This window comes from Plectropomus leopardus, chromosome 13 (genome assembly GCF_026936395.1).
Source record: "Plectropomus leopardus strain MGB_pleo_1.0 chromosome 13, ASM2693639v1, whole genome shotgun sequence".
NCBI lineage: Eukaryota > Metazoa > Chordata > Actinopteri > Perciformes > Serranidae > Plectropomus > Plectropomus leopardus.
In genome coordinates this window covers 12,304,953-12,321,623 of record NC_142188.1, presented here as the reverse complement: position 1 = coordinate 12,321,623, position 16,671 = coordinate 12,304,953, and the positions used below count along the sequence as shown (strand labels likewise).

At 40.2% G+C, this 16,671-nt stretch overlaps 1 protein-coding gene across 3 annotated transcripts in view; it reads right to left on the bottom strand.

Annotated features, from left to right (window-relative positions):
- LOC121954657 (protein bicaudal C homolog 1-like) overlaps positions 1-16,671 on the bottom strand; it is a 152,660-nt gene that overhangs the window by 27,285 nt on the left and 108,704 nt on the right. For all 3 annotated transcript variants that reach the window (XM_088086245.1, XM_088086244.1, XM_042502305.2), the window contains 4 exons: positions 10,200-10,279; positions 8,897-9,055; positions 6,022-6,075; positions 1,438-1,620 (listed from right to left, as the gene is read on the bottom strand). In XM_088086245.1, coding sequence (XP_087942371.1) covers positions 1,438-1,620; positions 6,022-6,075; positions 8,897-9,055; positions 10,200-10,279 — 476 coding nt within the window. The remainder of the gene's footprint in view (positions 1-1,437; positions 1,621-6,021; positions 6,076-8,896; positions 9,056-10,199; positions 10,280-16,671) is intronic.

Genomic DNA, 16,671 nt, shown 5'->3' with positions numbered 1-16,671 from the left:
AATTTATGTTGTTTTTTTTTAAGCTGCAGAATGGAAACAAAGCGAATCAACTCCAAAATCTATTTAAAACTGAACTCAGGAGAGACTTCTGGACTAGCTAATACAATAGCGGGGCGGTGTCCCCCTCCTACCGGAGAGCTGAACCAGCAGCTGTCCAGTCCAAGCGACCAAACATCTCTCAGCACTCTCTTGCCCCTGTGGTGCTGAAAGTAATGAGGCACTTAAAACGAGAATAGTGAAGAACGCTGACAGTGTTGGTGGGCCTCGACGTGGTGCAGCTCTGGAAACCTTTTCTTGGTTTGTGGCTCGCCATGTAAACGGGTGGAGAAGAATGGGGCTATTAACTCAAATATTGTTGCACTGACATGACTGACAAGGAGCGTACGGGTCGGGGTACGGTTAGTTATTCAAGCAACTTTAACAGGATGCACACTGGCAGGTTGAACCTGTGACCTCTATGATATGGCCTCTTCATAATTTAAAGGGAAAACCCAAACCACAGAATTCCTTATGTTGCTGTTATTTCAACAGGAAAAGATATCCAACATTTTTTTCTAAAACTGATACTAATGACATGGTCATATGACTGAGCTGGTAGATTAGTATTGAAGCTCTGAGGCTTATATGGACTTTAATCCAGTGCAGAAACAATTAGTCCATTGACAAAAAAATTGCAATTTTGATATGATTATTGATTAATCTTAAAGGGACAATTCACCCTAAATCAAAAATACATTATTTTACACTTAAATGCAGTGCTATTTATAAATCTAAACTGTTTTGGTGTGAGTTTATTATTATTATTTTTTCTACCCAATTACACCCACCAAATGCAGAAGTAAGCGTACATCCACTGCTAGCTTACCTAGCACAGCTGAGCTTTTTAATGTTACAACTCAGTTGAGGAGGATGTCATTAATGTTTACATCATGAGCCTCTCGTCCATTAATAGATGCATGCTTCCCTCTGTCCAGTTACACGGTTGGCAGGTGTAGTGTGGTCAAAAGAAAACAGTTCCTACATAAAATGACTCACAACAAGTTCTGTGGATTCTCTTGAGTGAACAGATTATGATTTTTGAAAAGAGACATTGTTATTGAGTTGTTTTTTTGGTGCTTTGAGCACCACAAGTCAAGTGCCATCTAGTTCCATTATATTCAAGAGAGAGGAGACATCTCCAAACTCAACAACTCACACCAAAACAATCTAGATTTATAAATAGTACTACAAGTAATGGTAAAATTGGGCATTTTTTATTTGGGGGAAACTATCCCTTTATGTTACTTATCAGTCAAACTTACCAAACATTCACTCGTTCCAGCACCTACAATGTGAAGATTTTCTGCTTTTCTTTATTTTGTATGTTTGCAAATTAAATTTATTTGGGTTTAGGGACTGATCATTACATTCACTTTCAAATTACGAGACCCTCCTCACCTTGACAGCGTTGGCGTTATTCTGTGAGCCTCGAACCACGCCAGTAGCCCTATAGAGGCGGGTTGGGGGCTTGAAGGAAACTGTGAGGTTGTAGGTCTGCGAGATGTGCTGCACGGTGGGGGAGCTGGGGTCAGACTGCATGATGGCGGGAAGCTCAAAAGACAGCACAAGGGGGAGCAGCTCCTGCAATAAGAAAAGAGGAGGAGAGAGAAGGGAGAAGAAAGTGAAATGACAGAGAAAACCACCATCATGCTGAAATACTGCAGTTATTTTAAGCTGGATAGCTTATCATCATTCTGCCACTGCTGCTGCCAGGAAATAAGGAAATAAAACATGTCGTGTCAGATTTCTTAACAAAATCATAAACAGCACGGTATAGTGGCTTTTATCACATTGTGTTGTCATTCAGACTGATTAAGACCATTTGGACACCAAGTAAAAACACAGTAAATGGCCGATTTCTTTACATAGTGTAGACTTATGTGAACTGACGCACAGACATAACAATCTCTCCTCTAGCAGAAGGTGGCAACACTTGGCATGTAAATCTGTCAGCTCAAATAAATCCTGAAGAGTTTATCAAAATGAGGTTAGCAATAAGAGAGACACCCTTTGTTTCATGGTGTATGACACAGATTTAAACATTACGGATACACAGCCGTTTAAAAATCCTGCACAGCATCAGTGGTCGCCGGCCTGCTCATTCTCATACATTAATTCAAAGTCATTGAATCAAACCACATGGGCAGCAACAGACATCAGCTCTCGTCATTTGTTTTGCAGCAGCCATTCAAACAAAATAGATGCAGACAGGAAGGGCCTCGCTTCATGCATACACATACTTATGCATGCATGGGAGAAAAATCACACAGGCACACACCCATACACACACAAACTAAGGGGAATGTACATACACACACTCACAAAAGAGTATGAATACTCACACACACACAGTGTTATCCAAACACTGGCTCTTGGGCAGAACGCCACTATGGTTTTGGCTGCCAGTGAAGGGCAAGCAGCATGAATTGCTCTGACCAAAGAAATGCACCCCTGATCAGTCCCATATGCGCCTGGCCTTACATTTATATCACGTTTCAGCACTCGCTCTCAGAGGGCTTTGAGAAATTTAGGTCAGCACTGAGGGAAATGCAAGAGAGGACAAGCAGAGCAGCAGGAGTCAGGCGCTGAATGAAGAATGGACTGATTTTTATGGCGGAGCTGACCTCAGCTTTTTTCAAAAAGTCTACCTGGCAGATATGAGTTTCACATGTATTCAATCTGAAAGCGCTGTTTTAAAAAAAAGCCTCCGTTCTCCTGACATAAGGGTGAGAGAAGAAGAAAAATGAAAATATCTTCGAGGTAAAGCAACTGGCTCGACCTTTCATCACCTGCCTGTCAGCTCCACCTCTGAGAGCTTGGAGAAATCCCCCGAGAATCCATCACCTCAACAACCGACTTGTTACAGACTCAAACACATCTCCACCCAAGAGGGCCTCAGAAATACAGTAGACCTTACAAGTCCGCTGATGTATGAGTGTTAAAGGGACATTACATTTATTGCCAATGCACCTCAGGGAGAAGGCACAGCCCCGGTCACTTCTGGTTTCAGGACAGATGGGGGAGGATGTGGTCTAAAGGCCACCCACCAAACACACAACATACTGTATATTGTTATGTGCTGGCCTCAACAGAAGGGGGTCAAGAAACTGGAATAAATCTTCTTTCATTGACAGTGTGGTGCTTTGTTATTGGCACAATACCACCTTCATCCCTCTTTTTTAAAAACAGATTTAAAGTAATAGTTTCATATTTTGGTAAAGTTATGAAACTTTAAAAATGCAGCACTGTAACGACACAGACATTTCATACACCTGTTGTACCTAACACAGACCTGCTGATGTGCTTTTAACACGCATTGGACTGTTTATGAGTCAGCGTCACTGTTTGTCCCTGTTACTAACCAATGACAATGATCATCTGCAGTAAATCCCCAAATCATTAGGATATGTTACTTTATCACTGCCATTAGGGAAAAACTGTAACAGCTCTATTAGTGGGCTTTAGAAGTGCAAGTAGACCGCCATGATATGCAAAGCAAGAATACAGTGAATTTGAACTATTTACTTTTTGAACTATTCCTTTGAAGCAAAACTCGCACTCATTATGAGAAAATAATGGCACTTTGGCGAATGAGGTGATTATTAACAGCTACAAAGAAACTCCATTAAAGTTGTTCAAGACAAGGTAGTATTCATTTGTGTGCCAATTTCTGTAAATATACTTTTTTTGTGCAGACAAAGATTTGACAGTTTGCAGTCAGTTAGCTGTCGGCACTGATAAAGTGAACAAAGTGCAACAATTAGACAAAAGGAAAAGTGCTGCTTTCCCTCGCTACATTTGAGGAAAGTGCCTCCAGGTTAAGTGATGTATTTTATACATAATTAAATGTGTGAAAGGACTGTCTAGCCGTGAGTACTGAGAGTACTGAGACAACAGCGTACAAAGTATTTGGGTATCAAGGGATGAGGTGAGTATCAAGGACTGCTTCCAACAGAAGAAGCCGAGTCGACAGAGAGGGAAACCTGTCTTTTGATCCACCCTCGTCATCCGCTGACTGTGTGTTCTTTGGAGGCCAGAACAATCTTTGTGGCTCTCTACAGCTTATATTATAAACCTCTTTGTACAACCCAGCTTGGGTTAGGTTTGATTATAAGTTTTTTTCACCCATGGCAGAAAAAAAGTGATCTGGGCTGTGGCTTGCAGCTTATGAAAACAACCACTAAGCACGGAGAGGGATGGTTATGCCTACGTGCCGACGTACGCCAACACACACTGCATTAACATCCAGCGTGACCTTCTCCTTTCTCTCCATCACACACACTTCACTCACTCCTCTAACATGCACACACAAGCCTTGTTAGTTTTGGTCAGTCCATAGTGGAGGAACGTGCTCACTGCTGCGGTGTTGAAATACAGCAAAAGTTCAGGGATGTAACACTTCACACGAGCACAGAGGTCCTCCGCCCACAGAACTGAGGTGGGAGGTCAGCCTTCCAGTCAGACTGAAACTGAAGATGGAGAGGAGTCTAGAAACGGATTGGAGATGGGCTTGCCAAAGGGGCTGAGGCTCAAGCTTGTATTTTACAATTGTTCTAGGGAAGTGGTCTGGGAATAGGTTACAAATGGTGCTTGTGGCTTAAGCCCTGAAACTATGCCTGGAGTGCACAATTACCTACTGTAACCCTGGAGCTCTTCCACTGTGAGGATTAGGTAGAGAACTTGGCTAATTTGAGTCAGATGTTTTGTTTATGTAGCTGTTTTTAGAGATGCACTTGGGAGCCAATAAATAAAACACAACATGATTTCAGTCTACACTGTAAAATCTGACAAGTTAAGTTTACTTTAAAAAAATATCAAGGCAAGTGACTGCCTTGAAAAATGTAAGTAAATACAACTATCACTCTTAATTTATATTAACTTTCTTAGTTTTAGCAACTTTAGTAATCCGAGTTAAATCCGAGAGTAAATTACAGTTCTATATATCTGTATTCTGCTGGTTGCAAACTCGTCAATCAAATTCAGATATTCTCAAACAAGTTAAGAAAACAGAACTTGCAGATCTCCTAACTTCATCACTGGCAAGACCCTCTTTGTCATGATCAAGTTAAGTCAGACTAACTTGGTTTACTAAAGTTGCTAACAATTGGAAAGACAAAGTCAATCTCACTTGTCAAGTTGCAACAACTTCACAAAATTGAGTAAATATAGCAAAATTTTTAAGTTAACTTAACACTTAGATATAAAGTAAATGTAAATCAAGATTTAAAATTATATTTGCTTTCCTTTTCCAAAGCAATCAGTTTTCAAAATTCTTTTAAGTAAGATCAACTTATCAGATTTTACAGTGCAATATGACCTGGAGGGGTTAGTCAGGCATGGGCATGGATGGAGTGATTCAGTGTAAGAGCGGGAGACGGACACTCTGAAGCTGCAGTCCGAAATTTGCCAGGAGAGTGTGGCCAAAAGCAAGGGGAACTGGAAATAGCGTGGGTAGAGCTGTAAACATAAACTGCCGGAGCTAGTGTGGCTAGCGGGCTAACACAGCAGTCCACAAATGTGTTAATTAGACGTGGTTTTATTAAATGCTTTGCTGCAATTAATCTCTGTCACACTGCAGCCAAGCAGCATCCCTCCTTCTCTGCTACTTGTATTATTTTGCTGTGCAAGTATAGGACAAACGCATACAAAAAAAATCAATACTTCCTGACTGTTACTGGAGAGCTTCACGATTTCATGTGTCAAAGTTCAATCTGATTAAACTGCTCACAAGCTCAGCAGGGTCACGTTTGGAAACTGAGCCAGAGGCAGCCATGTATGTGTTTGGCAACAATATGATTTGATGCTTCAATATTTTTTTTTCACCACAATAAAAAATTTGTCTGAGCTGAAATCAACTCCATCTGTCAGAGATTCAAGCTCCATTGGGGTCAAACTTACAAGCCTGCTGGGAATGACTGTTTAACAGGCAAAGTTTTACATGGAATATCTCTTTAAGACAAACACGGCCGGGCTCCAACTTACCCTTATTTTTACTCGAGCTGCCTCCACCCCTCCTGGCTGCCCTGCGATGGACACCTGTTCACAATAAAAAGCAACATATTTAAATCAGTTAGCCAGCTCAAACCCGATCCAAGACAAATAATGTCCCGGATCGTTGCATACAGTCGCACTTCATTTCAATGTCGAAAAGAAAATCTAGAACAAACATAGTAAAAAAAGCAAAAGTTTAAAGGCTTCCTCTAAAGTGAAACCTAATCCCCTTCTGTGACATGTTTCCAGTCAATGTTAAACATTCTTGAACCACATCATTACAATTACCATACATCTTACATTGTGATTAGAATAAATGGCCTCCACAAGTGAAGTATCTGTCCGTTTTTTCAATACAACCAACCAAAATGAGAGATACAGCCGGGCACTGTTCACATTTGAAGTGATATCGGTTTCAGAACCTCGATTTTGATACAAGTACCTGATGGTGCCTTTTTTCTGTACTTTAGGTCCTCTGTAATAACAACAATGTAATTTTTGAGCAAGCTTCAGAGGTGATGTAATAGATTAAAATGCAGTGCTGCTCCTCTGCCCTTTTTCTACTCATACATAAAGCTAATCTTCTGTTTCTGTCTGTCTGTTTGTATATTTGTATGTGTGCATTTATGCATGTGTGGGTCCATGATACTAAACTATTACTAAAAAAAAAAAAATCTAAAAAAGAAAATAGATCAGAAACTGAAAACATCACGGCAGATCGGCACTGCAGCGATAGTTTTGGCTCACTGGCCAGCTTCAGCCTCCAGTCTGAAGTTGAACCCGGCAGCCCTGTGGCTGGCTTCCAGGGTTCAATGTAGGGCTAGAAAATATATCAATTATTGTAATATAGTGGTTTGAGACTAGATATCATCTTAGATTTTAGATGTCGTAATATTGCAAGTGTTGTCTTTTCCTGGTATGAAAGCATTACAGTCAAGTGATGTAATTTTCTAAACTTACCAGACTATTCCAGGCTAGCTGTTCTATTGTTTGTATAAACCCATTTAGTCTTTATATCCACATCAGTGATGACTACTTTTAAAAATTTAATTAAAAAAATCTCATTGTGTAAATGTTTTGTGAAAGCACCAATAGTCAACCCAACGAGTTAGTCAAACATCAATTTTGAGATATTTGGTCAAAAATATTGTGATATTTGAGTTTTCTCCATATTGGCCAGCCCTACTTCACGGCCCTTTAAACACCACCACCTCTTGTTTAAATCCAGCATTCTCGCCCAGATGCAATCTCAGATAGTGACATTTGGCACCGATGGATTAAACGTGAAACGGTACCCGGTAGTACTAAAGTAATTCAGTCAGAGTGTGGTACCAACTCTAATGAGAGGCCTGATTAAGTCAAGAAAATCTTAAGAAGCGGCGAAGTATTCTCATTTGATTTCTCCTGTCTTGTTCTTTTTGGCAGTACTGTGGTGCTGCGGTTAGTAATATTGCTTCACAGCAAGAGGGTTCCAGGTCCTTCAATTAGCATGTTCTAATCTCCGGTTTCTTTGGCCTCCTTCCACAGTCACGCAGGTTAGATTAGATGATTAGAATAGACTGAAAACTCTAAATTTGCTGTAGGTGCGAATGTGAGCATAAATGGTTCTCTGTCTCTCTGTGTCTGCCCTGTCAGCTACTCGTCCAGGTTGTACGCGGCCTCTCAGCCAATGTCAGCTGGGATCAGCTTCAGCCTCGACCCTTACAGAAATTGGATGGATTGATTATTCTTTTCCCTTTTTTGCAGACTCACTATTGTGGAGTAAATAAAACCCTGCTGATATTAATAAAGACATGTTTAAGCCAAAGAAAAACTGGTCAGTCTGGTTCATCTCTGGTCCCCGTTACTGCCACACAAACAAAACACGTATAATACATATGCACACACACGTGCGCAGGTCGTGCTGTGATCAGAAGTTATATTTGTCAAAATGAAAACCATTGTTAAATGTCATGTTCGAAAACATCTGCACTGCTGAAGTGTGCTTGTGTAATTTCCTGAGTCCTACCAGCTCACTGATTTTGAACGATTATCTATATTTGCTTATCAACACCACTGCACTCCAATATGTTCTGTAATTCAAAGGCTCTGCTGCAGTCGGTAAGCTTATGAAACCAGAAAAAGAGGCAGCTTAAGGGGTCTTGGGCCTAAAAAAGGAGTCTCTTGCTACTTATCAGCCTCTACTTGCGTCATCAGACTGGAGGGGTTGAGCAGTTTGTCAGATACAGAGTACTGACAAGTCTAATGATCTACACACTGCAGGCATACCTTACTATGCAAAAATCAGAGTGATAATGTTGAAATCAGTGAAGCCGACTTTGAAAAATATATGAACTTGTCAGGTGCAGTGCAGAGCACCTGGCAAAGATAGAAATCTGATGCCGTGCCTGGCATTGTGCTCTGCTGAACTCCTCATACTACACTTTAATGGTAATTAAAGCAGGATCCTACTGCTCTTCTATAGCGAGTCCAGCCAAAACACACTGGCTTCCTCTGGGTTGGCCAATCAAAACAGCCAGCTGGACCACTCTCTCTGTAACCTGTCCAGCCTGAGACCCCATGACAGTTCATAAATGGGCTGGAAGGCTGCATGCATGGATCAAAAAACTATTTAGAGCAACTTAAGCTACTACAGAAGAACGTAAATCCTGGAGGAGCGGCAATAGTAAACACTCAAGGTTACAGAGTGCAATACACTTACACTCAAAACATCAATCATGCAATGTTGTGGTCCAAGAGATTAAAGCAAAATATTTGATGAGGCGAACTCTTTGATCGTCCGGCAGTAAACAGCTCGCTCCACCCATCTATCTCTCACACCTCAGCGAGACAGCACGGTGTAAATCTGTGTCGAAGCTGCACGAACCTGGTTACTTTTCTCTGCCTGGTTGTTCCTGTTAGAGTCTGGGAAATGGATGTGGCACCCTGTCTCCTCCATCACCCTCTTGATGTTGTTGCCACCTTTGCCAATGACGTGGGAGTGCTCTGTGTGGGAGACGTCCATCTTCAGAGTTACCCTGTTACTCTAAATGAGCAGAAAAGAGAAGGCTGCACTCAAATGAGGATTGATAACACTTGCAAAAGCTTAGTGAATGGAGTGTGTTTGAAACCTGTGTATGATGTGGGTGTGCAACAGCAGGGACACCAAATTATTGTTTGTTTTATTTATTTTTGAATTCAAAAATTTTAATTTGCATATAATATACACATTAACATGAATCCAACATATTATTAACAAAGATAAACAGGCGTATTTGTAAAAAACAAAAAAAAAACCCACACATGGCACTTTAGGCCATGGTGTGAAAAACGTTGAAGACCCATGCTTTATAGATTAAATTTAAGGCACTGCTTTCATTGCAAGTTGCACTTTCAAAATGTTACAGTTATTGGTACCCCTGAGGCATTATGGTGTATCCAATATCACCAAAAACAGCTCATGAAACTCACTATCTCACTGTCATCACGATGATTAGATCAAATCTGTCTGACATTTTAAAGTGTATAAACAAACAACAAGAGAGACCGAGACAAATTGTGCCCGCTGGTTCCTTCTGATTATAAATGCTTCTTCACTGGATGGCCAGTGCAGCATCTGCACCCTTCACTCCATCTCAATAGTCACGAGACCCAAAACTTTCAATTTCCCCTCTTTTAAACACTTTCACATGCTGCAGTCATTTCAAAATCAGGCAAATGAGCACCAAAACATGCAGAACATTAAAAGAAATGATTCATATTATCAACTAACCATGTCTGCCAAACTAAAACAGCCTTTTCGTGACAAAACCATATGAGATGTTATAAACCAAGCCACTCGTGTTGCTCTTTTGTTTTGTGTGTGGCTGCTCAAAGTGCACGGATGATTGCCTGCCCCACGGGGGTGCTACAGCGCAGTCACCCAGGTACGTGGATTTCTTGTGTTGCTGTGGCAACGAAAGCCTGGATGCACACACACTGCAAAATCCACGGCGAGGCTCGGGATGCGAGTATCTGGCAAGATAAGTGCCAAGTTGTGTCACACTGCTGTGTGCAATCTGTCATTCGGAGCAGCGGGAGAGCTGATGGTGAAATACACTCGGTCCAAAAGGAAGAAGGCGAGAAAGAGGAGGGAATTGCACACATAGATGTGAAGTCTATCCTCACTGTGATAAAGATGTTTACTGTACCTTTGTGTCAAGGACGGACATAATTCTGTCTTTGGCTTCTCTAACGTTCTCCCTCTTCCCGCACACCTTGATGTGTGGATCTGCAGAGGATGAAAGAAAAAAAAGAGAAAGGGAGACATTAAAATTGATGTGTATGTTTAGTATATGTGTGAAAGTCAGTGCTGATAAAAGAGAAGAGATACAATGCGAGAGTGGGACACAAGTTAAATCCATTAAAACAAACATGACAAAGCAGTCTGGATGTGTCAACAAATTAGAGCGTGTCAGAGGAAAGCTCCGCAACAGTAATTGCTTCTTTGATATCTGCCGTGACTCATTTAAGTCGGCAAGCAACCACACCGTGCGCGGAGGAGGATGGGCAAATTATGTTTAGACAATCCATCGGTCAGTGAAGTCTACAGGAACCTTACCAGCTGAAGGGAATTGTTCTGCTGCCATTTAGACTCAAGAGAAAAGACAGACAGTCACGTGATGCTTATACCTCATTTTCCTGAACCTCAATCGGTCATTCAGTCACTGCAAAAAAACACACTAAAAATGTATTCATTTTTTAATTTTCTTTGTTTCTTGCACATGACTCAATATTAGTTGTGTGCCATGAACTATCATCCACAATAATACAGACATAATGTATAATATGATAAGAAAAATTCATTTTGTGATAATGGCAATATTTGGACTTGTTGACATAATAGTGTCGTACCGCTGTGCATGTCAACAACAAGCATAGCTGAAAGCAAAATTCTACCAGCCAGGAGTAACTTCAGAGTGTTGAATCGGTGGCCTGGGCATCCTGAATGTTTTATGAAATCTAATTTTTTTTAGATTTTTGCAACTTTTACCACTCAGTGTCTTTCTCTCCCTCTTCTCTCTCACCATATGCCCACAGGAATTGGTGTCATCAAGTAATTTTTTCACAAGCCTGTCCTAATGTAAACCTATGCGACACGTACAGCAAAACAAAAAACTAAATAGTGTATATGAATGTGTGTTTCAAAATAAGTGCAGGTCTGTTTGCAGGGTGTCTGACTGGCAGCACTGAGGAGCACACGCTACAGCAAGAAGAGTGAAGGAGAAATGAGAAATAGCAGCGCATACAGGTCCAGGTGGAGAAAACAACCCAGTTATTATATATGTGTACCATTTATAGACTGAAGACAATACATTTTGTTTAGATGTGTAATTTCTGATTAATTTTATTTTGTTGTAACATTTGAGTTACTGTTGTAACTTGAAGAACTATGAGATAATTTTTTGTTTAGTGGTCAGTTTTTACTTAATAATTGAAGGTAAACTGCATTTATGTTGACATATACAACAACTATAACACTTATTTTGTTGCAACTGTGTGTTCTTGAAATCAATAACAGAACATTCTCAGTATTTTTGCTGTATTATCAAGAAAACGTTACTGCAAAATTATGAAATATTGTGATTTTATATGAAGGCCACATTGCCCGACCCTACTCAACATTTCTATGTGTTTTTATCAGCTGTTACACACAGACTCGATGCTGTCTTCTCAAGAAATGAAAAATGACCACCTTTTAACATAAACTAAAATTCTTGAGTAAATACCCTCATTGGGCACACATTCGATCGTGCAAGTAAAAGTCCTAATAGCTTGAGTAAACTGTGATTCCAGAGACCTCCTCAGCTTCTAAATACTTCAGTTAAAATAACCAAACACTGCATACCAAAACCATGCAAAGCTAACGCGTGTGTCTGTGCAGCACTGGGTAAGCCTACATCTGGCTCTGCTGCATGCCGAACCCCTGGAGAACACAAAGGTGAAAACACATGAACACACACATCAAAAATTCAAATTCGCACACGCGTGTTCCACACAGCAATGGTCCATTGCCCCTGTGTTAACTGTACTGAGCAGCAGGAAGTCGACTAAGCCCCGTTCCAGGAATACCCCTCCCCGTACACACACTTACAGCATCTCAGATTTACAGTATAGCCTTCAAACACGACACGACTCGCTGAAGCAGATTTAGTGTTAGAAAGGGACCTCAGAGAACTCTACGGATGCATGTTAAGACTTTCAAGAAGCTTGAAAAATCCTGAATAATGCAGAAGTTGAACACTGAGAAAGAGACAAAGGAAGTTCCAAATTTACACTGTTTTTGATGATGAATAACCAAGTAACCCTCAAAAGGAGCTTCATTTAAGCTTTATTTAACCAGTAAAAAAACTCTTGAGATTAAAAATCTCTTTTTCAAGAGTGTACTGGCCAGGACAGGCAGCAACATCAGTTATAGACAACATGGAATAAAATTACAAAATGAAAATATTCAATTCCAAAATGAAAAATGTAAAACATAAAAAGAACAAAAAATGAAGTTACCCTAAGAAAGGGCTAAAAATATGTTAATATATGCTGTAAGTAAACCCTTAAAACACGAAAAATGAAAAGACCAGCGAAGATACACCCTGACATTGGCATGTAGAAGATGACATACAAAAGTCCTGCAACAGTGCTTTCAAAAGGGATGGAGGAACCAATGAGAGCAGTTTAAGTGTTTCTGCAGAAGAGTCCACATATATGGAGCTGCATACATAAAGGCTCATTTGCCAAACTCCATACGAACCCTAGGTATAAACAACACAAACAAGTACTGTGAACAGAGAGCATAGCCATTTTTATTTTTTTGCTTAATGTAGACCATAAATATACTCCAATTATAAAATATAAGAAAAACACAAGATCTCAGTCTTTTTTAGAGAGCAGCAGAACATCTGTTGGCTAGAATGAATAAATCTGTTTTTTAGAAGGATCTGAAGGAGGTTCAGCTCTATTTTAATGGGCACTGGGAACTATGAGGACTGTAGGGTGCTAGTAAACAAGCACTGGACTTGTTAGAGGACACCAGGGTCAAGCAATCTCAGCACACACTACAAGAGATGCCTGATAGATGCTAGACAGTAACAACAGCTCTTACAAGGCTTTAGGGGCCGGAACTAAACAAAAACCGAGCTGCAGTCTGAGACAAGAAAGCAAAACCAGGGAAAACAAATGAAAAGGAGCAGAAAAAGCGGTCAGAGACCGATCGCAGTCTCAGCACTGGTGCCAGGAATTTTTCCCATCATGCAGCTGTTGCTGTGAACAATAGAAATCCCTCCACTTCCTCCTGTGGCACCCAATGTGACCATTAGAGGGAGTATGGCTCTTCCAGTGTCTGACCTGCACAGCACATCTGGCAAACATTAGCCAGCCTAAATGAGTGTTGCAGTCGTGATGTAGAACACCCCCGCATTTCTGAAATGGACTGTGCTGTATGCACTTATTTTTGATGATTGATTGTGGAATAAAAATGAACACCTTAAGTCTTAATTTGGCACACACAAAAGCTGGAAAAGCAAACAAAAACAAGGGCCGATCTGCAGCTGCAAAAAGTGAATGTTTTCAGTCGCACAGGTTTTTTTTTTTTTCTACACAGTTCCACTTGACAGAGAAGAAACCTTTTGACCCAGAGCTCTGTGCTGGCAAAGCTAAAGCATTTTTCCAGCTGAGGACTACGTTTGAAAATACCACACAAATGAAGGGAATTAAGTCCTTCTGGCTCTGCATTTCTCATGCAAAACATCTGCGGAAATGTTGAAACAGACAACTGGCAAGCAGGAGTAGTATTAAGATATTTATCACGTAAAAACAAAAATCATTATCAGAGTTTTAGAAAAAAGAACCATCTCACAGTATCGACTACTCTGCAGCACAGAGCTGAAGTTGTACCGCAGACCTGTCTCGTGTGTGAGTGATTTGGCTCCTCACTGTATTAAATCACCAACAGTGTGCTGATGATGGCTTGCCCGAGAGGCTAATGACCGGCCTTATCACACTTACGCAGGTGGCAGGGACAGCTAGCTGCAGGTGATGAATGAAAAAGAGGAGCTGGCATTTTGATGGAGTGTGGCTCTGTATGGGGAGAGGTTACAAACATACAAATCGGCCCTCACATCTGCCGCTATCCTGCAGAGTGTAACCGATTCCAGACTTCACATGAAAGACAACACTAATGCGAAATTCCAGGAAAACAAGACAAACTTACATTCTTACAGAGTATAATTATGGATGAAGATAATTTCAAATAATCTGTAAAACAGAACAACTTCGTCATAAGCTATTTTAAGGGCAGAGCAAGTGAGTTTTGTGTTCGTCATTCAATGAAAGGGACAAAAGAAATGGACGAAAGAAAGTGTACTTGGTGACCCAATGACCATTTTACAATTTAAAATGAATATTAAATTCACACTGGGAATCGAGATTGTGATATTTCATGACTTTTCCAGGTTTTCCATGACCGTGGGAACCTTGTTTGAAAGGCTGTGGGGTAGAGATGCATGCTGAAAAGAAAAACCCACATTTCTGGTAGGTAGGAGAAAAACACCTTCTTTTAAAAATACTGAGGAACTTTGTCTGCATCAGTTGGAAACTTTGAAAAAATCCTATTTTGATGCAAGGAGGCAAAATAATTTTCCACTTTTTACATTTCCATGTGATAAACGACACATTAGGGCACTTTCATCCAAGTATGCTGAGTACTAGTGGATTATTAATTTTTTTTTTTTAGTATTATCCATGTACGCAGCTTACTATGAATATTGTCTTTTTCAGAATAAAAGCAAAAAATGTAATATTTTTAACCACTATGTGTTGCATCTTTAAGCCTGTTGACTCTGTAAGAAGTAGTAAAATCTCTGTTCAGCCATCGTGCCCCCTCCCCTCCCATGGGCCCACGTTGTTAAAACACAGTCAGTTCCACATGTCTCTTCTCCCACCAATGAATTTGCTCATAAGATAACTGTAAGTGATTAGCCAACATTCTTCCCCTCTGCTCCTCTCGGTTTACGCAACACAGAGGAAAAAAATCTGACAGCCTCCGAGTCATGGGTCAGAATTTTAAATATTCGTATACAGAACATCATTCCCAGGTGGTGTTGCAGCAGGTTTTGTGAATGAACTAATACTTGCTATGAATGGATGGTTGTGTGTGACTGGATTTGCCAGGGCTTACAGTTGATTAAGTATCTAGAGGGGGAAAATTGTAAAGATTGTGATGTAACCCCGTCAAATATTTTCTGTACGGAGCAAGTTAGGAAGTTACATAATGTCATTGGATTCCACATCTGGCTGGAAGACGCACACTGGCAATTCTCTTGGGGACAACAAAGCTGGCACAGCTACACCTACTCCTCAAACCCCGCCTCACCCCCTCCCAAAAGAGCTTTAAATAACTGTGATAATGTTTTATTAGCAACAGAGAGCAAGAACAACTCAGCCAATAAATGAGTGAGCTAAAATACAAGCAACCCCCACCCTTCTGTCCTCCACAGCAAAATCACAAATTCCACAGTGCAGATGAAGTTTCTGACATGTGATCTTCTCAAACTTCACAATTAAGTTTTTAATAATGAACACTGGTGCAACCTTGAAATATTTCCCTCTTATCTGTCGTAGTCCAATGACTTCCCTGAGAACATTTCTTGACTCATAATCATTAACCTATGTTAGGTGGAAAGCTAAAACAACTATGCTGTTACTTAACATCCTTTAAGTAACACATTAAGTGGAGTTATTAGTTTTGTTGTTACACATCTTAGAAATGACTTGTGAGCTTTGCATTTCTGTTAGACGTAGAGAGAGGCATATAAATAATAACTTAAAAATCAAGATAAAATTATCAAATTATAAATATAATAATTATAAAATTATTATTATGCCTTTTTAACTCTTTTAGATCACATCACTGTACATTTTCTGCACATATTCAATAATATATGCCGACTAACAATAAGTTTCTTTGTATTCTTCAATCTGCACCTCCATTTCCCTCTTCTCAAAGTCAACGGGATATTTTAAATGGGTATTTGGTAAGAAGCCTTAAATAAGGTCTGTGGTTCACAAAAGCTGAAGAGACTTACATGTTTTGTTCGGTGTCATAAAATCAGTGTTTATCAGTAAACACCCCACTAACAAACTCTGAAGCTCTCATGTGTCTTAAAAAAGACGCTTGCTAACGAATGGCTAAATTAGACTACAGAATGTCATCATGCCAAACCGTGCAGAACACATCTTTAGTGGTGGAGATGCAACCGTAGTGTTCTTTATTTTAACTAAGAAATAGCAGTTTACTTTTGGCGACTGCATTTAGGCTTGAAAAAAAAATCTTGAAAGTGGCATTAATTTGTGATTATCTTGCCAAACAAAACATCTAAGTTTCATAAACGTTTGTTAACACAGAGCATATTTTCTGCAATAATCCAAAATCCAATGGAAAAATCCTATCTGCTTTTTGACGAGGGAAACAGGGTGAAGCTCCGCTCCACATTGGCCTACAGAAAAAAGTCATTCCTGGGGCACTCTATGCTTAAATAAGTACCAACCATTTCAACCAATAACATCATGACATCCAACCATCAGTCAATCTGCAACTTTTTGCTGCACAGAGATAGTCAGCAGGCTAGC